Raw genomic sequence first — 26,654 nt, 5'->3', positions numbered from 1 at the left:
AATACATTCAGTACATCAGTATGGTCTCTCTGAAGTGCATAATAGTTATATGCAGCACGAAAAAAACATATCCTTTTGGATTGTTCAATTAAGAACCTTAAGTAACTGAGTATTGTCTCTCTTTTGCCATAGCTATATCAAGTAATGTACTGGTATTGTCACATGTTGCCACATTCAGTACAGGAAACATGGTTTCTCTTTTGTTTTCTATCTCTTATTTGGATCACATTGGAGTACAGCTGCTGAATGATATTTGGAATGCTTTTCAAGCATCTCTTTTCAAGTATCTTTTTCTGTATGCACAGACATCTGGCTGCTCTCCCTTTGAGATTCTCACGGGATGACCTTTCCCCGCCCCATGGGTAGACAAACCCTCAATAGTTGAGAGTAGTGATTTTCCCTTGATACAGGAGGAATACGTCCAAAAGCTCATTGAAATATTAGGGCTTGTTCAAAGAAATGTGTCTTGCACTTCTCCTTTCTCTCCACAGATTCCTACCCATTTTTTCCAGCCTGGTGATTGTCCAGAAGCTTTCCAAGGATCGGAAGCAGACGGATTTCCCCTTTGGCCTTCCCACTACTGTGATCGCTGTGACCAGGCCCGCTGCACTCACTGAGGAGTTTCCTGTTTGGATCCACGCAAGTCGCTTGAAGAGGGTTAACCTAAAACCCCAGAAGCAAGTCTTCCCTGCGCAGATTTCACCTCTTCCAGTGGAACAACATGATGATCTCATTGCAGCATTCTACCAACTTTATCATTCTCTTACTGGCAACGCTGCTACTAGTTTTTCTCCCTGTATGGATCATTTCTAACTGGATCTACAGGGATGATGTGTTTTGGGTCCACGACACTTTCTGCCCATACCCATCTGCAAATGACACTCCTGCTGTAAACAGTACCCCCGGCACCTCTTTGTGAACACGATGTCAAGCTGGACTACTCCCTCGCAAAGGCTGTCCTTCAATTGGAATCCAGAAAGACAGACAGTATGCTACCTTTTGGTATAATTCCAGCAGTGTGCAAGTTGCCACCTTCATTTTTGAGTATTGTGACATTGTGGACTGTTCATCAATTGATATCCCAAGGCTGTGTCATTGGTCCTCAGAGATTCCTAAAACTAAAGACATATATATATATATATATATATATATATATATATATGTTACTGACTCACGTTGGGGGATAAGTGTGCATTCTGGGGAGCGGTAGGGTGGAATATTGATACTGACTGGGTTTATAAATCAGAAAATACTCTGAAAAAAGTGGACCGAAATGGTAAATCACTGCTTACTTGTATGACCCTTCATAAGGTTGGAAACTGTTATAGGAAAAGTGTTCCTGCACAAATTATTACGCTTTCTCTTACTATTGACAACCCTAGACCTACTGATGAAGGTATGTACATTATGGACATATGGTTTAAGGGTGGGTCTAGCTATCCGACCCATCAGTTTTTCTTACAGGATCTATCTACCTCCACTCATCCTCTCCCGCCATTTTGTGGGGGCCCCAAAAATACTAACCCACTGGCCCCTACATTCAATAAACTTACTGACATGATGGCTATTGCCAATCCCACTTTTGAAGATACTATGGCTGTTGAGGTAGGGTTTTCAGAACGTAACCTTTGGTTAGAATGGATGAAATTCACTGCTGATCAACATAATAAGAGTAATTGTTACATATGTGCTCAAGCTAGACCCCATCTAGGAACCGTACCTCTGGACCTCCCTCCTGGTATCCAACCATGCTTTTTTGGGTTATTTACCGATCCCATTTGTGCGCTGTGGCGTTCTAAATATTTTTTGCTGCCTGGACAGAAAAAGCTTGATATTGCCATTAAGGGTAATTACACATGTCATGTTTCTAATCTGACACAGGGTAGTTTTGTAGGTAATTTACCCCCAGGTTATTGTTCTGTCTTGGCTCATAGGTATGCCCCATTGTTGCTGCATCAGATTTTCAACCTAGGTGATATTTACTGGCTTTATGGAGACTTTTGGCTCCCTGTTAAGCTACCCAGCCAGTGGATAGGCCAGTGCACTTTAGCTAAGGTTATCATGCTCCTGCATATTTTTCTGAAAGGTATCCTTCCTATTCACATGGTTTTTCCTCTTTTCTGTCTCGATTTAAATCTGATCGCATGTATACATAGATGCTATAGGGGTCCCAAGAGGGGTCCCAGATGAATTTAAGGCCCGAGCTCAGGTTAAGGCTGGGTTTGAGTTCCTTATTCCCTTTGTTACTATTAATAAGAATGTTGATCGGAATAGTTAAATTTATTATAATCAGCAACGCTTTGTGAACTACTCTAGGGACGCCTTGCAAGGTATTGTTGATCAATTAGGCTCCACTTCCCAGATGGTTTTCAAAATCGTATGGTCCTAGGATTCTAGCTGAGAATTCTGTTAAATTCTTCCTAGTACTTTAAGCTGTTGCACTTTTATTTCTGACAATATAGGTCCTACTATGGCCATTCAGAAATTAGCAGACCTCTTTGCTGAGCTCAAATGTAACTCTGATTTATCTAATTCTTGGGATCAGCACTTTAGTTGAATGCAGGGTTGGGTAAAAGACCTTTTTATTGTTATAATCTTTATTATTATCTGCACTCTTGTCTTGACTGCTCATGTACTGTGTTATTCATATTACAGCTCCTAAAACCCCTCCTCGAGAGACATATCTAGAGTATCACTCCCTTCCAGCTCATGCTGTGTATTTATGATGTCATTTTCATGACGTAAGAGGGGATTGAAGGGATACTTTTCATATGCCTTGCAGTATTTTTTCAACTTTGTTTGAAGTTGTAAATCCAGACTGTTTGCCTTCTCTTGCTGATATATTACAAGGCCATTGCATGTTTGAAAAGATATGTTCTTAACTTGTTGTGAAGTGAATTCAATTGTTTTTATAAAGCCATATTTGCAAACAGCATTAGGGGGCTCTGCTGGCTAAGGCTTTTCTGACCTTTTGGACTCCAGTCTTGAGATAGAAAAAATGCTGACAACACTGATATGTCTTTAAAGTTTCATGTGATCTGTGTCCACATATGGTTTGTGTTTACATCACATGCTGACAACACTGATTCATTTAGAATAATATAAAAGGGATGTAAGGCTCACAATAAAGCGGACATGTTTGAAAGATGATTTCTGGTCTTTAAGATGTGTCCCCGGGTACCTGGCTTCCAAATGACAGATACAGAGAAAGTATGGGGCAGGAATTGGGACCTAATCCTTTTCAGGCTCCTTCGCAAAGACAGGTTATTCACCCTCTCCCAGGTAGAGACAACGAGAAGGCACTCTCTAAAGTTAAAAGGGGATAGATTCCGTACAGACGTAAGGAAGTTCTTCTTCACCCAGAGAGTGGTGGAAAACTGGAACGCTCTTCTGGAGGCTGTTATAGGGGAAAACACCCTCCAAGGATTCAAGACGAAGTTAGACAAGTTCCTGCTGAACCAGAATGTACGCAGGTAAGGCTAGACTCAGTTAGGGCACTGGTCTTTGACCTAAGGGCCGCTGCGGGAGCGGACTGCTGGGCACGATGGACCACTGGTCTAATCCAGCTGCGGCAATTCTTATGTTCTTATGTTTTGATACATTCGCAAGGGTACCTGGCAGTATCGTTAGTGCTAATGTGGATGAGCAATATCGAATAGTAGTCATCAGGCTTGGTAATCTCTCCTTAGCATCTTGGATTTTGATACCAGGCAGACAGCATACCTCCCAAAACATCATGTCTGGTCTGCAGATGGACGCTTCTGTACCCCTCAGAATTGCCAACCACCTAGTGATCATGAATCCAGCAATTTTTAGGATTTCAAGCTCTGGTCCACCCTCTCATTTCCTCCACTTCCAGGGCAGCATACCAGTTCTTCAGTTCAAGTGTGGATGGAGTCACAGTACCAAATCTTGCAGGTTTCCGTAATCTGAGTCCAGCTGTCTTCCCTCAGCACAGCCTCTTCTTCCCCACTGCTTGAAATCTTTGATGCCTCCTGAAATATTTCATCGATGTACTTCTCATTCTCACGGATGCTTCTCAGTCTTGCCACCTCCTCTCTTAGTTCCTTTACTTTCTTCATGAGGGATTCAAGCTGAAGACAGCTTGCACATGAAACCATGCAGGAGACAAACAGAGTGGAAAGATTGTGGTGGAGATTCCTGTTAAGAACTGTGAATACCAGAGGGGAATGTATCAGGCGGGAAGAGGGCCCAAACAATATGGCAATGGTTCCCGTCGGTGGGAAACACTGGAGGAAGAGAAGCAGATTGCTATCAAAATGTAAATTCTGTAAGAAGAAGCTGGAAACAATCACTCATCTTGTAGTTGGCTGTGAAGTTATGATTGCAGAAATCACTATATAGAAAGGCAAAACAAGGTGGCATGTCTCATCCATTGGAAACTTTGTAAACACTACAATATCACTGTTCTGGAAAAGCATTGGGATCATGATCCTAAGAGAATCATGGATAATAAAGAGTTTGTGATAACTTGGGACATCCCCATTCCAACATATAAAAAGCTGGGTGCCAGAAAACTGGACATAGTGGTGAAAGAGAAAACACAGAACGGCCTTGATTACAGAGTTGTTATTCCCAAGCAATTACTTAGTGAATCGTGTAGAGAATGGAATTCTATGTTTCTATATGGAATGGTCTTCCACGTCAGGTAGTCAAAGCCAATAACACGCTAGACTTCAAGAGACAATGGGACAAGCAGATAGGGTCGCTAAAGAGGTATAATAGAGGATAGTTTCTCGAGGGTGAGAGGGATCTTGATTGGGCAGACTTGTTGGGCCACCGGGCCTTTTCTGCCGTCATATTCTATGTTTCTATGTTTAAGCATCAAGAAATGCAGTCTAAGACAAGAAAATGTGGCACAAGGACACACAAATATTTCCCATTGGTTTGGGTGCCACAGACCTCATTACAAAGAATTTCCAAACACACCTGGATAAATTGCTTATACATGTAACATCTTATCAACACTAGAAGAAAGCTCTTTGGTGCAATGCAAGGACTTTGCAAGGATTAGGAGTAAATCTGAGAGAATAAGATCATGCTCTACATGCCCTGGCTTAGGAGTGAGGTTCATTACTGTAATGCTATGTGCAAAAATCCCATTTAGAGACGTTGTCCTACTATTACAATGGCCCAAATTCAACAAACTCTACAAAAAGTACAGACATGCTTCATGTGATCTCAATCATTGTCCTCCATATCTCTTAAAATCCTCCAGCATTAAATACCGAGCTCTTCTCCTACATTGGATGCAAACCACGTTCACAAACGGCATCTTCCCAACTGAACTCAGTGAAATCATCATCACCCTGATCCTAAAAGACCCTAAAGGACCAACGGACCAACCATCCAACCACAGACCCATTGCCTCCATACCACTATATGTCAAAATAATAGAAGGGCTAGAAGCCAAACTCCTCTCCAATTATCTAGAAGACCACAACATACTCCACTCCACACTATCCGGTTTCAGAACCAACTTCAGCACTGAGACGCTACTAGGATCCCTCATGGACACTGCTAGACAACACCTCAGTACAGGGAAAAAAATGATGCTCATACAACTGGACCTGATCGCTGCATTCGACCTGGTGGACCATAACACCCTACTGCAAATTTTGGACACAATAGGTATCACAGATAAAGTATACTCATGGTTCGAAGGATTCCTAAAATCCAGAACCTACAGAGTAAAATCAGATAAAGAAAAATCAGAAACTTGGTCAAACCCCTGCGGCGTATCCCAAGGATTGTCACTATCCCCTACTCTTTTCAACCTCTACACTGCCTCCCTCAGTACCCACCTGGACAAACTAGGCCTATCTTCCTACAGTTATGCAGATGACATCACCATTCTCATATCTTTTGATCAACCAAAGCCCTCCATGACAGATGCACTACACCAAACACTTGAAACAGTAGCGGCTTGGATGAAAGATCACAAACTGAAACTGAACCCAGACAAAACAAAATTCATCCTCCTCGAAAATAACAAACCCCCAACCATAACCAACATAGAAATCAATGCAATTAACTACTTCATACAACCCACCCTAAAACTACTAGGAATAACAATAGACAGATGCTGCACCATGCAACCACAAATCATTAAAACAATACAGAAATCATTTGCAGTTATGAGAAACTTAAGACAAGTCAGAAAATTCTTCGAGAAAACACAATTTCAGCTCATAGTACAATCACTAATACCACTAGACTATTGCAACATCCTCTATCTCCCGTACCCTGCTACAATAACAAAACAACTACAAACAATTCAAAACACAGCTCTGAGACTCATCTACTCATTGAGGAAACACGACCACATCACAGAAGCATACCTCAACTCTCACTGGCTTCCAATTCCAGCAAGAATACTATTCAAATTCTACTGTCTACTATTTAAAACTTTAAACGGAGATAGCCCAACCTCTTTGAACAACCGCCTCATCCAAACCACCTCAACCAGACATAGGAAAACTCACACTCCATTCACACACCCGCCAATCAAAGAAGTTAAACGGAAAAAAACTATATGATGGCCTCTTAGCCACTCAAGCAGCAAAAATAGACAACCAAATTGCCAACCTTCTGATAACGACCCCAGATTACAAAGCTTTCAGAAAAGAAATAATGACTATACTTTTCAAAAAATCCATGAAAAAGTCCTAACCTCTCAAGCTTCCTTCTTTCATCCCTCTAACCCCCTGAACCCCCAAATCAACCTGCTCTACTCTTTTTTTCCCCAAAAAGGACCAGAAATCTTTTTGTAAAACACCCTCTTTAACTCTTTTGTAATCCGCCTTGTACCGCAAGGTAATGGCGGAATAGAAATCCCTAATGTAATGTAATTACTACTACTATTTATTATTTCTATAGCGCTGAAAGGCATACGCACTGTACATTTTAACATACAATAGACAGTCCTTGCTCAGAAGAGCTTACAATCTAGACAGGACATTTCACGTTTACCTGACAGCAGGGTTACCTGAGAACAGAAAGAACTCATTTGCAAAGGGCTCACTGAGAGTGATACAGGTTAGTAGTAGCATAGAAAATATGCCAGACAACAATATCAGTGAAGTCTTCTCCCTGTAAAATCAAACAGAAACACAGCATTTGAAAATAGATTCAAATTTGATATGGCAATTTATGCATGAAGAAGTAATGCATTAATAATACACCATGAAAAGACAAGGAAGCATGATAGGAAGTTACAGAAAGGATACTTCAGAGGAAACACAAGAGAATGCTTGTGGTAGATGTCTACAAAACTCTACTGGCATACTGATTGGTGTTCCTTTCTAATCTTAAAAAAAAGTTTTTTTTATGTAAACCACATGATTATGTTTACCACCAAGGGCAAAATATTAAGTACAATAAAACAGAGCAGTAACCAAAACCATGATCTGAATTTAAACAAGCTTGGGATAGGGCGAAATGGCGAGACAAATAGAAGAAATCTAGGAGGATTCTCAAGTGTTTTCAAGTTTGGGATAGGGCGAAATGGCGAGACAGAAGAAAATACTTCTGTTCTGTGTTCAAGGAAGAAAATCCTGGAGAAGAACTGCGATTGGCAGGACAAAATTATAAATAAGAATGGATGGATACCATGCCATTCAAGGAAGAAATTGTTTATGAAAAACTGAAGGTGGACAAAGCCATGAAACAGGACAGGATCCATCGCAGGATATTGAGGGAGCTCAGAGAGACTCTTGCAGATCCACTTGAAAATTTGTTCAATAAATACCTGGGGACGGGAGTGGTTCCATGGGACTGGATAAAAGCAGATGTGGTTCCTCTTCACCAAAGTGATCGCAGAGATGACATGGGAAAATACAAACCTGTAAGCCTTACTTTGGTTATTGGAAAAATAATAGAAGCGTTGCTGAAGGAGAGGATAGTGAAATTCCCAGAATCTAATGGATTACAAGATTTGAGACAACATGGATTTACTAAAGATAAATCATGCCAAATGAATCTGATTGAATTCTTTTACTGTGTGACCAGCGAATTAGATCGAAGAAGTACGCTAGCTATAATTTGCGTAGATTTCAGCAAAACCTTTGACACAGTTCATCATAGAAGGCTCTTGAATAAACTTGACCAACTGAAGATAGGACCTAAAGTAGTGAACTAGATTACAAAATGGGTGGTGGACAGATGTCAGAGGGTGGCGATTAATGGAATTTGCCCAGAGAAAGGAAAGGTGAGTAGTAAAGGATTGGAGCTGGGGCTGATTCTGTTCAAGAAGCGAGGAGTAGTTGTCATTGGGGACTCTATGCTGCGGGGAACTGAGGGACCGGTATGCAGACCTGATCTACAAGCAAGAGAGGTCTGCTGTCTACCAGGAGCCAAGATCCGGGATTTGAATACCTGCATAGGCAAAATAATTAAGCCCCAAGACCACTACCCAATGCTCCTCATCCACGTTGGGACAAATGACATAGCCAGGAATCCCCGGAGCAGATACAAGAAGACTTCAGAGCCCTAGGAGAAAAACTGAAGCAAATGGAAGCGCAAGTGGTCTTCTCCTCCATACTACCGGTAAGAGACAAAGGGAGAGCCAGAGAAGAACGGATCAAGAGGACTAACGAGTGGCTAAGGGGTTGGTGCAAGGAGATGAACTTCGGCTTCCTGTACCACGGAGGGGCACTTCAAGGACAGCAGGGGCCTGATGGCCTACACCTAACCAGAAGAGGGAAGAACATCCTGGGATGACGCCTGGCTCACTTGCTTCAAAAAGCTTTAAACTAGGTGAGCTGGGGGAGGGGACCCACACTCACACAAGTTGGGTAAGTAACTCGGAGATAAGAAATTGCACGAATACTAAAGGGGACAGAGGGGGGGAAGAAGGCAGAGTGAAAGACAGGGACTTAGTATCTGAGGTAAGCAATCAAGTCGGTAGAGTGGGGGACAAAGGAAAAGATGAAGACTCCATCTTGAGGTCAGTGGGGTAAACTTGCATGGACAAGACGTCAGGGGGGAGAAATCGCTTGGACACTGAAGGAGGCTGAGGCATCAGAAGGGGTGACAAAGGCACGATTGATGGGGACAAACTATCTCAACCAGAAAACACTCCATACAAAATAAAAGAATGGACAGCCATGTATGCTAATGCCCGTAGCTTAGGCAACAAAATACTAGAACTGGAAACGGAAATGAGAAACGCTGACCTTGATGTAGTGGCGATATCAGAAACTTGGTTCTCGGAGTCCCATGGATGGGATATGGTCATACCAGGTTATAACTTACTCCGTCAAGACAGAGAGGGCAAATCAGGAGGAGGGGTAAGAACATAAGATCCTGCTTCCACCAGCAACATTTCGCTGTCCTTGTCCAGTCCATCATTCTTTCCAGACTGGATTACTGCAACTCCATCTACCTAAGCCTAACAAAGAAAAGTCTCACCAGACTTCAACGGATTCAGAACACCGCAGCTAAACTAATCTTCGCAAAAGGCAAATTCGACCATGTCTCCCCTCTTCTGTCTAAGCTTCACTGGCTCCCAGTCTTCCTCAGGGTTCGCTACAAATGCGCCTGTCTTACCTTCAAATCTCTTCACGGCATCCTTCCTCCCCTCTTTCCTCTATCTTGGCTCTCGAGTACTCATCCCACCAGATCCACTCAGAAATTCAAACTATCCTTCCCTTCTCTAAATGGCATTTCCCACACAGGAAAACTTGGAACGTCCCTCCTCTTCAGGATCACCGAACTGTGGAACAGCTTTACTGCCCATCTTCGGAGTTCGACCTCCCTACAACACTTCAGAAAACATCTGAAAACCTGGCTTTTCTCCAAAATGTAACTTCCCCCTCCCTCCCCCCCTCCCCCTTCCTGTTTACCAAGCCCTCCTTCCTTCCATTGGAGCTCCTTTCTTTGTTTTTTAATTCCTGTAAACCGTGTCGAGCTCCACTTCTGTGGAGATGACGCGGTATATAAACTTAAGGTTTAGTTTAGTTTAGTTTATAAGAGATGCCGCTGTTGGGTCAGACCAGTGGCCCATCATGCCCAGCAGTCTACTCACGCAGCGGCCCTTTTGCAAAAGACCAGTGCCCTAACTGAGACTAGCCTTACTAGTGTACGACCTTATTCAGTAGGAACTTGTCTAACTTTGTCTTGAATCCCTGGAGATTGTTTTCCCCTACGATAGCTTCCGGGAGAGCGTTCCAGTTTTCCACCACTCTCTGGGTGAAGAAGAACTTCCTTACGTTTGTACGGAATCTATCCCCTTTCAACTTTAAAGAGTGCCCTCTTGTTCTCCCTACCTTGGAGAGATGAACAACCTGTCCTTATCTACTAAGTCTATCCCCTTCAGTATCTTCAATGTTTCGATCATGTCTCCTCTCAATCTCCTCTGTTCTAGGGAGAAGAGGCCCAGTTTCTCTAATCTGTCACCGTACGGCAGATCCTCCAACCCCTTAACCATCTTAGTTGCTCTTCTCTGGACCCTTTCGAGTATTAATATGTCCTTCTTCATGTACGACGACCAGTGCTGGACGCAGTACTCCAGGTGAGGGCGCACCATGGCCCGGTAGTTCTGTACATTAGAGAAGACATCAAAGTTACTAAAATCACAGACATCAAGTATACGGGAGAGTCCCTCTGGATGAACCTTGCCAGGGGCAATAACAAATGCCTGTATCTTGGTGTTGTATACAGACCACCTAGACAAAAGGAGCAAGCAGACAATGAGCTAATGGAAGACATTGAGACCATCACACTGCATGGAGATATAGTGCTGGTGGGAGACTTCAATATGTCCGATGTGGACTGGAACAAACCTTCCGCTACAACCAGCGGCAGCAAGAGGATACTAGCCTCCATGCGAGGAGCATGCCTCAAGCAGATGGTATTGGAACCCACCAGGGGTCAGGCAATCCTGGACCTATTGCTCACCAACGGTGACAGTGTCACAGAGGTATCGGTGGGAGACACCTTGGCATCCAGCGATCACAACATGCTGTGGTTCTACCTTAATAAAGGAACCACTAGGTCAAATACGTCGACTAAGGTACTAAATTTTAAAGGAACTAACTTTCAGGGCATGGGGGACTACATTTACAACATGCTGCAAAATCAAAGCACGACAGACAATATAGAGGAACTATGGTCGACTCTGAAATCTACACTGCTAGAAACAACCAACATATACATAAAAACCATGAGCAAATGACGCAGGAAAAACAAACCACAGTGGTTCTCCGCAGAGATCTCAAAACTAGTAAAACAAACAAAAAAAAAAGCGTTCATTACCTACAAACAATCACAGCAATCTGAAGCTAAAGAAACCTATATGGCAAAATCCAGAAAAGTTAAAACGACAGTCAGAGGCTAAACTCCGGATAGCCCAACTATTAAATGAATACTTCTGCTCAGTCTTCACCCGAGAAGAGCCGGGGCTCGGCCCTCAGCTACAGACAAGGGTTGGCTCAGTTGACCCGTATAGTAACTTTGAGTTTACGCCCAGCAGTGTCTACAGTGAGCTGTCAAAGCTCAAGGTTAACAAAGCGATGGGGCCGGACAACCTGCATCCCAGGGTGCTAAGGGAGCTGAGTGATGTCTTGGCGGAGCCACTGTCCGCGCTCTTCAACCTCTCCCTTAGTACAGGCAGCGTCCCGTTGGACTGGAGGACGGCTAACGTCATTCCACTCCACAAGAAAGGCTCAAAGATGGAGACAGCAAACTACAGACCAGTGAGTCTAACATCGATAGTGAGCAAACTAATGGAAACTCTAATCAAACGCCAATTGGATAAGATCCTGGATGAGGAGAATCTATGGGATCCCCGACAACATGGATTTACTAAAGGGAGATCATGCCAATCCAACCTGATCAGCTTCTTTGATTGGGTGACGGGGAAGCTGGATATTGGGGAGTCCCTGGACATCGTGTACCTGGACTTTAGCAAAGCATTCGATAGCGTACCACACCGCAGGTTGCTGAGCAAGATGAGTTCTATAGGATTAGGCGACACATTGACGCAATGGGTTGAGAACTGGCTTGGAGGTAGGCTTCAAAGGGTGGTGGTGAACGGCACCCCCTCCGAAATGACGGAGGTGATCAGTGGAGTGCCACAGGGCTCAGTCTTGGGCCCAATCCTATTCAACATCTTTATAAGAGACTTGGCAGAAGGGCTTCGAGGTAAAATAACATTATTCGCTGATGACGCCAAACTAAGTAATGTAGTGGGCAAATGCACAACAGACGAAGATTCAATGCACGACAACATGATGCACGACCTACTCCTACTGGAGCGATGGTCTAGGACATGGCAACTCAACTTCAATGCCAAAAAATGCAAAGTTATGCACCTGGGCAGCCAAAATCCATGCAAGTCTTATACCCTTAATGGCGAGATCCTAGCAAAAACGGTAGCAGAACGAGACTTGGGGGTAATCGTCAGTGAAGACATGAAGTCTGCCAATCAAGTGGAACAGGCTTCGTCCAAGGCAAGACAAATCATGGGCTGCATACGAAGGGGTTTCGTCAGTCGTAAGGCGGAAGTCATTATGCCATTGTATAGATCCATGGTGAGGCCCCACCTGGAATACTGTGTGCAATTCTGGAGGCCGCATTATCGCAAGGATGTGCTGAGACTGGAGTCGGTGCAGAGAATGGCCACCCAAATGGTCTCGGGACTCAAGGATCTTCCGTACGAAGAACGGCTTGACAAATTGCAGCTATACTCGCTCGAGGAGCGCAGAGAGAGGGGAGACATGATTGAGACGTTCAAGTATCTTACGGGCCGCATCGAGGCGGAGGAAGATATCTTCTTTTTCAAGGGTCCCACGACAACAAGAGGGCATCCGTGGAAAATCAGGGGCGGGAAACTACGAGGTGACACCAGGAAATTCTTTTTCACTGAAAGAGTGGTTGATTGCTGGAATAGTCTTCCACTACAGGTGATGGAGGCCAGCAGCGTGCCTGATTTTAAGACCAAATGGGATCGGCACGTGGGATCTATTCACAGGGCAAAGGTTGGGGAGGGACATTAGGGTGGGCAGACTGGATGGGCCGTGGCCCTTATCTGCCGTCTATTTCTATGTTTCTATGAGGAAGACATAGCTAGGCAGGTAAAGAAAGGGGAGAAATCCTTTTTTAAATACGTTAGCGACAGGAAGAAGAACACAAGCGGTATTGGGCACCTAAAGAAACCTGACGGCAACTTTACAGACTCGGATGCAGACAGAGCACAAATACTCAATAACTACTTCTGCTCAGTCTTCACCTGCGAAGCACCAGGATCCGGTCCTCAGCTACAGATAAGGGGGGGTTCGGAAGACCCATTCCGGGACATGGAATTTACTACAAGCGAAGTCTACCGTGAGCTATCAAAAATAAAAGTGAACAAAGCTATGGGCCCGGACAATCTACACCCTAGAGTACTTCGAGAATTGAGCAATGTCCTGGCTGAGCCGTTAGACGTGCTCTTCAATCTTTCCCTGAGCAAGGGAAAAGTACCCCTAGACTGGAAAACAGCCAACGTTATCCCGCTCCACAAAAAAGGAGGTAGGTCAGAGGCTGAAAATTATAGACCGATGAGTCTCACATCAATAGTGAGTAAACTCATGGAAAAATTGATTAAGAACAGACTAGACACGTTCCTGGATTATGAAAGATTAAGAGATCCCCACCAGCATGGCTTTACAAAGGGAAGGTCTTGTCAATCCAATCTGATAAGCTTCTTTGATTGGGTAACAAAAAAACTGGATGAGGGTGAGTCCCTAGACATAGTGTAGTTGGACTTTAGTAAGGCTTTTGATAGTGTTCCACACCGAAGGTTATTAAATAAGATGAACTCGCTAGGACTAGGAGAAACACTGACAGCATGGGTACAAGACTGGCTTAGTGGCAGGCTTCAAAGAGTGGTGGTAAACAATATCCCCTCAAAAACTTTGAGAATGACCAGTGGAATGCCATAGGGCTCGGTCTTGGGCCCGATGCTATTTAATATCTTTGTAGGGGATCTGACTCAGGGACTTTTTAGGCAAAATTACACTATTTGCCGATGACGCTACACTATGCAGCGTTGTGGCAAGGGCCTCAAAACCTGACAGCGCAACCAGGCCCAACACTATGGAGCAAGACCTGCTTGTATTGGAAAAATGGTCCAGTACTTGGCAACTAAACTTTAATGCCAAGAAATGTAAAGTAATGCACCTTGGGAGCGGAATCCATGCAAAACATACACCTTGAACGGTGAAAACTTAACAAGAACTACTTCAGAAAGGGACTTGGGAGTTCTCATCCAGGAAGATATGAAAGCTGCTAATCAGGTGGAGAAAGCTTCAGCAAAGGCCAGACAAATGCTGGGTTGCATCAGAAGGAGCTTTATCAGCCGAAAGCCGGAAGTCATACTACCGTTATACAGATCCATGGTGAGACCTCACCTGGAGTACTGTGGCCAATTTTGGAGGCCACATTTTCAAAAGAATGTGAAGAGAATGGAGTCGATACAGAGAATGGCCACTAGGATGGTCTCAGGACTTAAAGACATCCCATATGAAGAATGCTGATCAGACTGAACCAAACCTCACCACTAGACAAAGAAGAACTAAGACTCCTTTTACCTATCCCCCACTCAAAGGCACCCAGCGCAAGAAGATATTTGACAATCTTCTAGCGACGCAAGCAGTGAAACTGGACCATACCATCTCCAACCTGCTGACAACAACAAGCGACTTTAAAACTTTTCGCAAAGAAATCAAAACCCATCTATTCAAAAAATTTATACAGATGTCATAACTCTAACCTGGATTCCCCTCTGCGTAACTCCCCCATCCGCCCCCCTTCACCAGTTATCCTTCTCTTCAAAGCCTCAAACATGTCAACTGCTTCCCTAACTGTACATATACTGGAACTACACTATCTCCTATTTGTACAGCATCCCAAATTGTAAACCCACAGGAATAGCCCAATCTTCCCTGCTGTATCCCATTCCCTAAACTGTACTGCACCATTCTTCTACTGCGAGCTGTCAAAAATCAAAGTCAACAAGGCAATGGGGCCTGACAACCTACACCCTAGGGTGCTCAGGGAGTTGGGTGATGTCCTAGCGGAACCGCTATCCGCGATCTTCAATCTCTCCCTTAGTACAGGTAACGTCCCGATGGACTGGAAGACAGCTAACGTCATTCCACTCCACAAGAAAGGCTCCAGGATGAAGATGGCAAACTACAGACCAGTGAATCTCACATCAATAGTGAGCAAACTAATGGAAAACCTAATCAAACGCCAATTGGATAGGATCATGGACGAGGAGAATCTACGGGATCCCCGCCAACATGGATTTACTAAGGGGAGATCCTGCCAATCCAACCTGATCAGCTTCTTTGACTGGGTGACGAGGAAACTGGATATTGGTGAGTCCCTGGACATCGTCTACTTGGATTTCAGCAAAGCATTTGATAGCGTACCACACCGCAGGTTGCTGAGCAAGATGAGTTCTTTAGGTTTGGGCGATACATTGACCAATTGGGTTGGGAACTGGCTTGGAGGTAGGCTTCAGAGGGTAGTGGTGAATGGCACCCCCTCCGAAACGTCAGAGGTGATAAGTGGAGTGCCACAGGGCTCCGTCCTGGGCCCAATCTTATTCAACATCTACATAAGAGACTTGACAGAAGGGCTCCGAGGTAAAATAACATTATTCGCCGATGATGCCAAACTAAGCAATGTAGTGAGCAAAAGCACAACAGACAAAAATTCAATGGCAGACGATATGATGCACGACCTACTTCTACTGGAACGCTGGTCTAGGTCCTGGCAACTCAGTTTCAATGCCAAAAAATGCAAAGTCATGCACCTGGGAAGCCGAAATCCATGCAGGATTTACACCCTAAATGGCGAGATCTTGACAAAAACTGAAGCAGAAAGAGACTTAGGAGTGATTGTCAGGGAAGACATGAAGTCTGCAAATCAAGTAGAGCAAGCTTCATCCAAAGCAAGGCAAATCATAGGTTGCATACGCAGGAGTTTCGTCAGCCGTAAACCTGAAGTCATTATGCCACTGTATAGATCCATGTTGAGACCGCACCTGGAGTACTGTGTGCAATTTTGGAGGCCACATTACTGCAAGGATGTGCTGAGACTGGAATCAGTCCAAAGAATGGCCACCAGGATGGTCTCGGGACTCAAGGAGCTCCCATACGAAGAGCGGTTAGGGAAGTTGCAGCTCTACTCATTCGAGGAACGTAGAGAGAGGGGAGATATGATCGAGACATTCAAGTACCTCACAGGTCGCATCGAGGTGGAAGAGGATATCTTCTTTTTCAAGGGTCCCGCGGCAACAAGGGGGCATCAGTGGAAAATTAGGGGCGGGAAACTGCACGGTGACACTAGGAAATTCTTCTTCACCGAAAGGGTGGTTGATAGCTGGAATAGTCTTCCACTTCAGGTTATTGAGGCCAGCAGCGTGCCAGATTTTAAGGCCAGATGGGACAGACATGTGGGATCTATCCGCAAAGATAGATAGGGAGGGTCATTGGAGTGGGCAGACTTGATGGGCCGTGGCCCTTATCTGCCATCTATTTCTATGTTTCTATGTTTCTTGTAACTCAAGTTTTAAGTTTCAAGTTTATTAATTGATTTGTTCAATCGCTTAATCTGATTTCTAAGCGATGTACAATAAAATATGCATACATAAGGAGACAAAAACATTACATACACTTAATTAATTATAATATAAACAAAAGGAAAGAGGGGATGAAATCCATTTTTATAGTAAAGAAAGGACATACATGGTAAATACAAAAGGAAACTGGGAAGAGAAAAAAAGAAATAAAAAATAAAATAATACTTTATAATAAAATTTAATTAAGTAGCAAATGCATCTTTAAATAAAAAGGTTTTTAATTCGCTTTTAAATTTCCCAAATACCTTCTCCTCCCGTAAAAATGGAAATGTCCAGTTGTCTCTTTTGTAATCCGGCCAGAACTGCAAGGTTGAGGCAGAATAGAAATCAGTAATGTAATGTTATATTCTCTCGAAGAGCGCAGAGAAAGGGGGGACATGATTGAAACATTTAAATACATCATGGGTCACATCAAAGTGGAGGAGGAAATCTTTTTTCTAAAGGGTCCCACGGCGACAAGAGGGCATCCACTAAAACTTAAGGGAGGAAGATTTTATGGTGACACCAGGAAATACTTCTTCACCGAACGGGTGATTGATCGATGGAATGATCTTCCCCGCCAGGTGGTCGAGGCCAGTAGCGTGCTCGACTTCAAGAGTCGATGGAACAAACAGGTGGGAGTACTACAGAGTTATGCTCAAACGATAGATACTCCAGGGAAGAAGGGTTCTTGAGTAGGCAGACTAGTTCGGAGGGAGGGTTCTTGAATGGGCAGACTTGTTGGGCCGTCGGCCCTTTTCTGCCGTTATATTCTATGTTTCTATATGTTTGTGAGTGATATTGCCAAAGGGTTAGAATTAATGTCTGAGGATCTGAAGGCGATGAACATAAGAACATATGAATTGCTGCTGCTGGCTCAGACCAGTGGTCCATCATGCCCAGCAGTCTGCTCACATGGCAGCCCTTAGATCAAAGACCAGTGCCCTAACTGAGACTAGTCTTACCTGTGTACATTCTGGTTCAGCAGGAACTTGTCTAACTTTGTCTTGAATACTTGGAGGGTGTTTTCCCCTATAACAGCCTCCGGAAGAGTGTTCTGTTTTTCTACCACTCTCTGGGTGAAGAAGAACTTCCTTACGTTTGTATGGAATCTATCCCCTTTTAACTTTAGAAAGAATGCCCTCTCGTTCTCTCTACCTTGGAGAGGGTGAACAACCTGTCTTTATCTACTAAGTCTATTCCCTTCATTATCTTGAATGTTTCGATCATGTCCACTCTGTCTCCTCTTTTCAAGGGAGTTTCTCTAGCCTCTCATTGTACGGCAACTCCTCCAGCCCTTTAACCATTTTAGTTGCTCTTCTCTGGACCCTTTCAAGTAGTAATTTGTCCTTCTTCAAGTATGGCAACCATTGCTGGATGCAGTATTCCAGGTGGGGATGTACCATGGCCCAGTACAGCGACATGATAACTTTCTGTGATCTGTTCATGATCCCCTTCTTAATCATTCCTAGCATCCTGTTCGCCCTTTTCGCCGCCGCCGCACATTGAGTGGATGGCTTCATCGACTTGTTGACCAGTACTCCCAAGTCTCTTTCCTGGGGGGTCTCTCCGAATATTGCACCGGACATCCTATATTCGTGTATAAGAAGCAGTGTGACAAGGCAGTGGCTGTAGCCAGAAGGATGCATAGAGAGAGGTGTAACCAGCAGAAAATAGGAGGTGTTGATGCCCCTGTACAGATCGTTGGTGAGGCCCCACTTGGAGTATTGTGTTCAGTTTTGGAGGCCGTATCTGGTCAAGGTTATAAGACTTGAAGCAGTCCAGAGAAAAGCAACAAATATGATGGGTTTGTACCAAAAGAAGTATGAAAAGAGACTAGAAAATCTCAACATGTATACTCTTTAGGAGAGGAGGAGCAGTGGTGATATGATACAGACATTTAAATATTTGAAATGTATTAATATAGGACCAAATCTTTTACAGAGAAGGGAAACTGTAAAACTAGAGGACATAAATTGAGGATGAGGGGGTGGTAAACTTAGGAGTAATGTTAGGAAATTATTTTTCATGGAGAGGGTGATGGATGCCTGGAATGTCCTCCCCAGGGAGGTGGTGGATAGGAAAACAGTGACGGCATTCAAAAAAGTGTGGGATGAACACAGAAGATTTCTAATTAGAATATGAATGGGCAAACTTTCATGGTCTGAATTCCACAAAGGAGATGGTTTGGATAGGCTGGAGTGAGCTTCAACGGCAACTCCCGCAGTTGGAACCTAAGGACAGTACCGGGAAGACTTCTTACAGGGGCGGAAAATTTCATGGTGACACCAGAAAGTATATCTGCTGTCATTTACTATGTTACTATGCCTCCAAATCAGTATCTGGAAAATAAGGTCTGTGGTGGCCAGACTTCTACAGTCAGAAGTTGGAAAGTAAGGTCTGCGCTGACCAGACATCTATGGTAAAGTAAGGCCAGTGCCAGGTAGATTTCTATGGTCAGTAGTTGGAAAGGAAGGCCAGTGCCGGGCAGACTTCTATGGTCAGTAGCTGGAAACATAACATAACATTGAATTTCTAGACCACATAACCATAGAGTTCAATGTGGTTTACAAAAAATTACATAATAATAAAAGAAGATATCAATATAAATCTAATCAACCTAGTATTTTTGAAAAAAGATAAGTCCAACTGTTTTCTGAAATGTAGGTAAGTGTACAAAGTAAATAACAGCTGTCAAAAGTCCTTAGCGTAAAATGCTCCCTGAAAGGGATTGAGGGATACAGATAGAGGTAGAGATAGGTTATGATAGGGTATAGATAGAAGGACAAGGGGGATTAAATGATTTAGACAAGCATCACCTTACAGGTCATGGACCTGATGGGCTGCCGCGGGAGCGGACTGCTGGGCGCAATGGACCTCTGGTCTGACCCAGCAGAGGCAACTTCTTATGTTCTTATGTAAATGATAAGAGTATGATCGTGGTACTTCTTACTTTATTTCTTATTAATCTAATCTGGGATTTATGAGTCACCGATGTCCTTGTCAGCTCCCATTGGCTGGATAAGCTCTCCAATAGCTCAAAGATATTTTTATTTTTTCTCTGAGCTTGTGAGTTGCTTAAGGTGACCATACGTCCCGTTTTCAACGGGACAGTCCCGTTTTCGGGCCAACCATCCCGTTGTCCCAACCCACCACTTTGGGACACCAAAAATGTCCCGTTTTCAGGAAGCTGTGCGCAGGTATACCAGGACGGCCGATAACTTTCCCTCCCTGCTGCGCAGATTGAAAACCTGGGCCACCGCCACTGCTTTTTGTTCTTCCCGACGTCAATTTTGACGTCGGAGAGGAAGTTCGGGGCCAGCCAATCGCTGCCTGACTGGCCCAAACTTCCTCTCCGACGTCAAAATTGACGTTGGAAGAAGCCAAGAAGCAGTGGTGGTGGCCCAGCGTTTCAATTGGCCAGGCAGGGAGGCAGACAGGCAAGCAGCGGCAGTACACGGGCCGGCGGGTGTGAAGGGGGGTTGAATCGCGCGGGGGGTAGGGGTTTGAATCGCGCGGGGGGGGGGGGGTTGAATCACGTGAAGGGATTGAATCTGCGGGTGGGGGTGGTGAATCAAGCACTGGAGAGAGTTAAGGAGGCAGGCAGGCAGGCTGGCTTCGGGGGAGGGACAAAGGCAAGAGGCACTGGGGGCACTAAGGACACAGGACAGGCACTGGGGGCACTATGGACATGGGAAGGAGGCACTGGGAGCAGTAGGGACTCAGGACAGAGGAACTGGGGGGCACTATGGACATGGGAAGGAGGCACTGGGGGCACTAGGGACTCAGGACAGAGGTACTAGGGGGCACTAGGGACATGGGAAGGAGGAACTGGGGGCACTAAGGACAGAGGACAGGCAATGGGGGCACTATGCACATGGGAAGGAGGCACTGGGGGCACTAGGGTCTCAGGACAGAGGCACTGGGGGGCACTATGGACATGGGAAGGAGGCATTGGGGGCATTATGGACATGGGAAGGAGGCACTGGGGGCACTAGGGACACAGGACAGAGGCACTGGGGGGTACTAAGGACATAGGAAAGAAGGAGGGAGGGAATAGAAAGGGACAATTGTTGGACCTGAGTAAAGAAAGAAAAAAATGAAAGGATACACAGTAAGAAGGAAATACAACCAAAGACTCATGAAATCACCAGACAGCAAAGGTAGGAAAAATGATTTTATTTTCAATTTAGTGATCAAAACGTGTCAGTTTTGAGAATTTATATCTGCTGTCTATATTTTGCACTATATTTGTCTATTTTTCTATAGTTACTGAGGTGACATTGCATATTTTAAAGTCATTTGCCTTGACATCTTTGAAACCCTCCCAAATATAAATGAGAATTAACATTTTCTCTGCATATAGTTTGCTTTGTAGTTTTTTTAATTTTAAGGTTACCATTATGAATTAATATGAAGATATTATGTGTACATGAAAAATGAATGGAAGAAATTGGGGGTGGGATTGGGGGCGGGGCTAGGGTGGGATTGAGGCAGGGCTAGGGCGGGATTGACAATTAATAGATGTCCCCTTTTGATGAAAAAAATAAATGGTCACGTTAGAGTTGCTGGGATCCCTCTGAGCATGCCCAGGCAGATCCCTTCATCTCCTTCCTTCCCCCTCCCTCCTCAGGTTGTTCCTAGCTAAGTTTGGTTTGGCCCCTAGGGGGTAGTGGGTAGTGTGGCTGACTTATCCTACTGTCCACAGAGAACCTAAGTTACAGGGAAAAAACTGCACTTTCTCCTAGGACAAACAGGATGAGTCAGCCACATATTGGCGACTTCCAAGCTGAGGAATGTGCAGCTTGGATGATGCATTTTTGCTCTGGTGCATTCCTTGCTTGGCTGTGTAGGTTGAGCTGGTTAGAATGAAAGGAAGCCATGGTCAAGATGCAGGTAATCAGTCTTAATTATATTGAGGTAGCACAGGTAAGGTAGTGTAACATATCTCTAACAGATAAACAGTTAATAATTCTCTACTTCTTCCTTACTTCTACTTTTGTGGAGAGGGACCAAGTCCACCTTTCTTCGGTCCTCCGGTACCACTCCCGACTCCGAGACTCATTGAATAGGTCAGTATTTCGCGATTTTTATATAAGAACATAAGAATAGCCTTACTGGGTCAGACCAATGGTCCATGAAGCCCAGTAGCCCATTCTCACAGTGGCCAATCCAGGTCACTAGTACCTGGCCAAAACCCAAAGAGTAGCAACATGCATGTTACCAATCCAGGGCAAGCAGAGGCTTCCCCCATGTCTTAATAACAGTCTACGGACTTTTCCTCCAGAAAATTGTCCAAACTTTTCTTAAAACCAGCTACGCTATCCGCTCTTACCACAACCTTTGGCATTGTGTTCCAGAGCTTAACTATTCTCTGAGTGAAAAAAAATTTCCTCCTATTGGTTTTAAAAGTATTTCCCTGTAACTTCATTGAGTGTCCCCTAGTCTTTGTAATTTATGACTGAGCGAAAAATCGATCCACTTGTACCCATTCTACTCCACTCAGGATTTTGTAGACTTCAATCATATCTCCCCTCAGCCGTCTCTTTTCCAAGCTGAAGAGCCCTAACTGTTGTAGTCTTTCCTCATACGAAAGGAATTCCATCTCCTTTACCATCTTGGTCGCTTTATGAACTTTTTCTAGTGCCACTATATCTTTCTTGAGATAAGGAGATCAGAATTGAACACAACATCCCCAAATTAGGTCGCACCATGGAGCGATACAGGGGCATTATGACATTCTTAGTTTTGTTAACCATCCCTTTTTTTAATAATTCCCAGCATCCTGTTTGCTTTTTTGGCTGCCGCCACACATTGGGCAAAAAGTTTCATCGTATTGTATACAATGTCACCCAGATCCTTTTCTTGGGCGCTAACCTCTAAGGTGGACTCTAGCATCTGGTAACTGTGATTCAGGTTATTCTTCCTAATGTGCATCACTTTGCATTGGTCCACATTAAATTTCATCTGCCATTTGGACGCCCAGTCTTCCAATTTCCTAAGGTCCGCCTGCAATTTTTCTCAATCTGCATGCGTTTTAACAACTTTGAGCAGTTTAGTGTCATCTGCAAATTTAATCACCTCACTCGTCGTTCCAATTTCCAGATCATTTATAAATAAGTTAAATAGCACCGGTCCCAGTACAGACCTCTGCGGCACTCCACTATTTACTCTTCTCCATTGACAAAAATTACCATTTAACCCTACCCTCTGTTTTCTATGCGATAACCAATTCCTAATCCACAACTGAACTTTGCCACCAATCCCGACACTTTAATTTTCTCATTGATTATTGCTTTACTATCTCTACAAAAATCAATTAGGGAGGGTGGGGTAAATTTCCCAAATTTTTATAGATATCATCAAGCCTATATTCTACGCCAGGGTATGTATTGGGTCCCCCCAGAGCTCATGGAAAATGTCCCAGATTGGTTATATTTGGAATGGCAACTCATGTTCCCTTTACATTTATGTCAAGTTCTCAGTATTAAAATGCCTAGATTATATAAAGATAATAGAATATTAATGGACACATGGAAAACATTACGATATATCAGTAATTTAACACTTAACCCAATACTAAAATCAACAAATCAATCTATATGGCTTAACTCCAAGATTCAAATTGGCGGATTTAAAGTCGTCTGGAAGCATTGGATTATTGCAGGCATACGGGTTTTTAACGATGTTATTTTAAATGATAAACTGCTTGATTTTTCACAGTTGCAGCAAAAATATGGTCTTAATAAAACACAAAGTTTTAAATGGTTGCAACTGAAGCAGGCTATTCAGAGTCTGGAATTCTTGTGCTTTCAGGCGGATTTCTTGGGACACCAAGCCGCATAGTGGTATAAATTGATAACAGGATTTATAAATAAAAAAACAAAGACTGGCCTCAAAGATATTTGGAGCATTGAGATTAAGCATCAAATTTCTGTGCCTCAATGACCACGAATTTGGTCTTGGAGGATGAGGTGTACAGTGTATGCATCTATGAGACAAACTTGGTTCTTTCTGTTGCATAGAGCATTTTGGACCCCAGTTCGATTACAAAAGTTAGACAGCTCTAAGTCTAATAGATGCTGGCATTGTAAACTTGAAGCAGGGACTCTAGATCATTTATTATTCTATTGTCCCTTTATCATGGCCTTTTGGAAATCAATTTGGTCCCAAATTAATTGTTTATTAGAGAATCATGTAGCATTATCATATGATACGATTCTATTCGGTATATCAATGAGAACAAAAAGACAGGGGTTGCCATTCAAAATATCACAAGTAATTGGAAAAACTGAGGTAGATTAAATTATACCTTCTGGTGGAATTCGTTATGTCACATTTATAAAATGGAAAGCATAATTGCTATTCAAAAAGGGTATTATAATAAATTTAAAAAGATCTGGGGGCCATTGACGACTTACTGTAATGAGTAGACAACATTTTCTATTGAAAGTATATTTGCAAACGGGGGGGGGGGAGGGGGAATTAAAGTTTTACTATAGGTTTAATCAATAGTAAAGAATATTTATATTTGTATATTTTTAATTGAATGCTAAAGGAAAGGGTGGGTGGGAAGGGAATAAATTTATTTATTTGATATTATACTAGAAAGAAATTCAAGTGATGTATTTAATTTTAAATGTTTTATTATTTGTACACTTGTTGTAAGATTAAAAAATGAATAAAGAATTTAAAAAAAAACAATTTTCTCAGGAGCCTCTTGTGAGGAACTTTAGCAAAAGCTTTCTGAAAATCTAGATACACTACGTCAACCGGCTCACCTTAATCCACATGTTTGTTCATACCTTCAAAGAAGTCAAGCAAATTTGTGAGGCAAGATCTCCCTCGGCTGAACCCATGCTGACTCTCACTCATTAAATCATGTTTGTCTACATGAAGGAAAAGTGTGCCTTTTTGCAGATGATACCAAGATTTGTAACAGAGTAGACACCGAAGAGGGAGTGGAAAATATGAAAAAGGATCTGCAAAAGTTAGAGGAATGGTCTAATGCCTGGCAACTAAAATTCAATGCAAAGAAATGCAGAGTAATGCATTTGGGGATTAATAATAGGAAGGAACCGTATATGCTGGGAGAAGAGAAGCTGATATGCACGGACGGGGAGAGGGACCTTGGGGTGATAGTGTCCGAAGATCTAAAGGCGAAAAAACAGTGTGACAAGGCAGTGGCTGCTGCCAGAAGGATTCTGGGCTGTATAAAGAGAGGCGTAGTCAGTAGAAGGAAGAAGGTGTTGATGCCCCTGTACAGGTCATTGGTGAGGCCCCACTTGGAGTATTGTGTTCAGTTTTGGAGACCGTATCTGGCGAAAGATGTAAGAAGACTTGAGGCGGTCCAGAGGAGGGTGACGAAAATGATAGGAGGCTTGCGCCAGAAGACGTATGAGGAGAGACTGGAAGCCCTGAATATGTATACCCTAGAGGAAAGGAGAGACAGGGGAGATATGATTCAGACGTTCAAATACTTGAAGGGTATTAACGTAGAACAAAATATTTTCCAGAGAAAGGAAAATGGTAAAACCAGAGGACATAATTTGAGGTTGAGGGGTGGTAGATTCAAAGGTAATGTTAGGAAATTCTACTTTATGGAGAGGGTGGTGGATGCCTGGAATGCGCTCCCGAGAGAGGTGGTGGAGAGTAAAACTGTGACTGAGTTCAAAGAAGCGTGGGATGAACACAAAGGATCTAGAATCAGAAAATAAGATTAAATATTGAACTAAAGCCAGTACTGGGCAGACTTGCACGGTCTGTGTCTGTATATGGCCATTTGGTGGAGGATGGGCTGGGGAGGGCTTCAATGGCTGGGAGGGTGTAGATGGGCTAGAGTAAGTCTTAACAGAGATTTCGGCAGTTGGAACCCAAGCACAGCACAGGGTAAAGCTTTGGATTCTTGCCCAGAAATAGCTAAGAAGAAAAAATAAAAAAATTTAATTTGAATCAGATTGGGCAGACTGGATGGACCATTCGGGGCTTTATCTGCCATCATCTACTATGTTACTATGTTCCACAATTTTATTTTTTATAATTGTTTCTACCATTTTGCTCTGCACCGAAGTGAGGCTTACCGATCTGTAATTTCCCAGAACCCCCCTGGAGGGGTGTGTAGGAGATTATGGGAGTAGCTGTGGGAAGGGAATGCAGGGGATTATGGGAGTGGATGGGGAGGGGAGTATAGGGGATTATGAGAGTATCTGTGGGAAGGGAGTGCAGGGGATTATGGGAGTGGTTGGGGAGGGGAGTGCAGGGGATTATGGGAGTGGTTGGGGGAGGGGAGTGCAAGGGATTAAGGGAGTAGTAGGGGGAGGGGAGTGCAGGGGATTATGGGAGTGGTTGGGGAAGGGAGTGTAGGGGATTGTGGGAGTGGTTGGGGAGGGGTGTGTAGGGGATCATAGGAGTGGTTGGGGAGGGGAGTGTAGGGGATTTTGGGAGTGGTTGGGGAGGGGTATGTAGGGGATCATAAGAGTGGATGGGGAGGTGAGTGCAGGTGATTATGGGAGTGGCTGCGGGAGGGAAGTGTAGGGGATTATGGGAGTAGTTGGGGGAGGGGAGTGAAGGGGATTATGGGAGTGGCTGTGGAAGGGGAGTGTAGGGGATTATGGGAGTAGTTGGTAAGGGGAGTGCAAGGGATTATGGGAGTGGTTGGGGATGGTAGTGCAGGGGATTATGGGAGTGGTTGGGGAGGGGAGTGTAAGGGATTATGGGAGTAGCTGTGGGAAGGGAATATAGTGGATTATGGGAGTAGTTGGGGGAGGGGAGTGCAGGGGATTATGGGAGTGGTTGGGGGAGGGGAGTGTAGGGGGGATTATGGGAGTAACTGTGGGAGGGGAGTGCAGGGGATTATGAGAGTAGCTGTGGGAAGGGAATGTAGGGGATTATGGGAGTGGATGGGGGAGGGGGAGTGCAGTGGATTATGGGAGTGGATGGGGAGAGGAATGTAGGGGATTATGGGAGTGGATGGGGAGAGGAGTGTAGGAGATTATGGGAGTGGATGGGGAGGGGAGAGCAG

At 43.9% G+C, this 26,654-nt stretch overlaps 1 protein-coding gene across 3 annotated transcripts in view; it reads right to left on the bottom strand.

The window, feature by feature from the left end:
* The window catches only part of LOC117354787 (regenerating islet-derived protein 4-like), a 267,166-nt gene that overhangs the window by 237,781 nt on the left and 2,731 nt on the right, over window positions 1-26,654 (bottom strand). For all 3 annotated transcript variants that reach the window (XR_004538251.1, XR_004538252.1, XM_033932760.1), the window contains exon 2: window positions 7,010-7,113. Coding sequence is in view for 1 of the 3 variants with exons in the window: in XM_033932760.1 (XP_033788651.1) it covers window positions 7,010-7,113 (104 nt within the window). In the remaining 2 variants the exon portion in view is untranslated. The remainder of the gene's footprint in view (window positions 1-7,009; window positions 7,114-26,654) is intronic.

This window comes from Geotrypetes seraphini, chromosome 2, assembly GCF_902459505.1.
Source record: "Geotrypetes seraphini chromosome 2, aGeoSer1.1, whole genome shotgun sequence".
Classification (NCBI taxonomy): Eukaryota; Metazoa; Chordata; class Amphibia; order Gymnophiona; family Dermophiidae; genus Geotrypetes; species Geotrypetes seraphini.
Note: the sequence above shows the minus strand (reverse complement) of the source record. Positions and strands in the feature narration are given on the sequence as shown.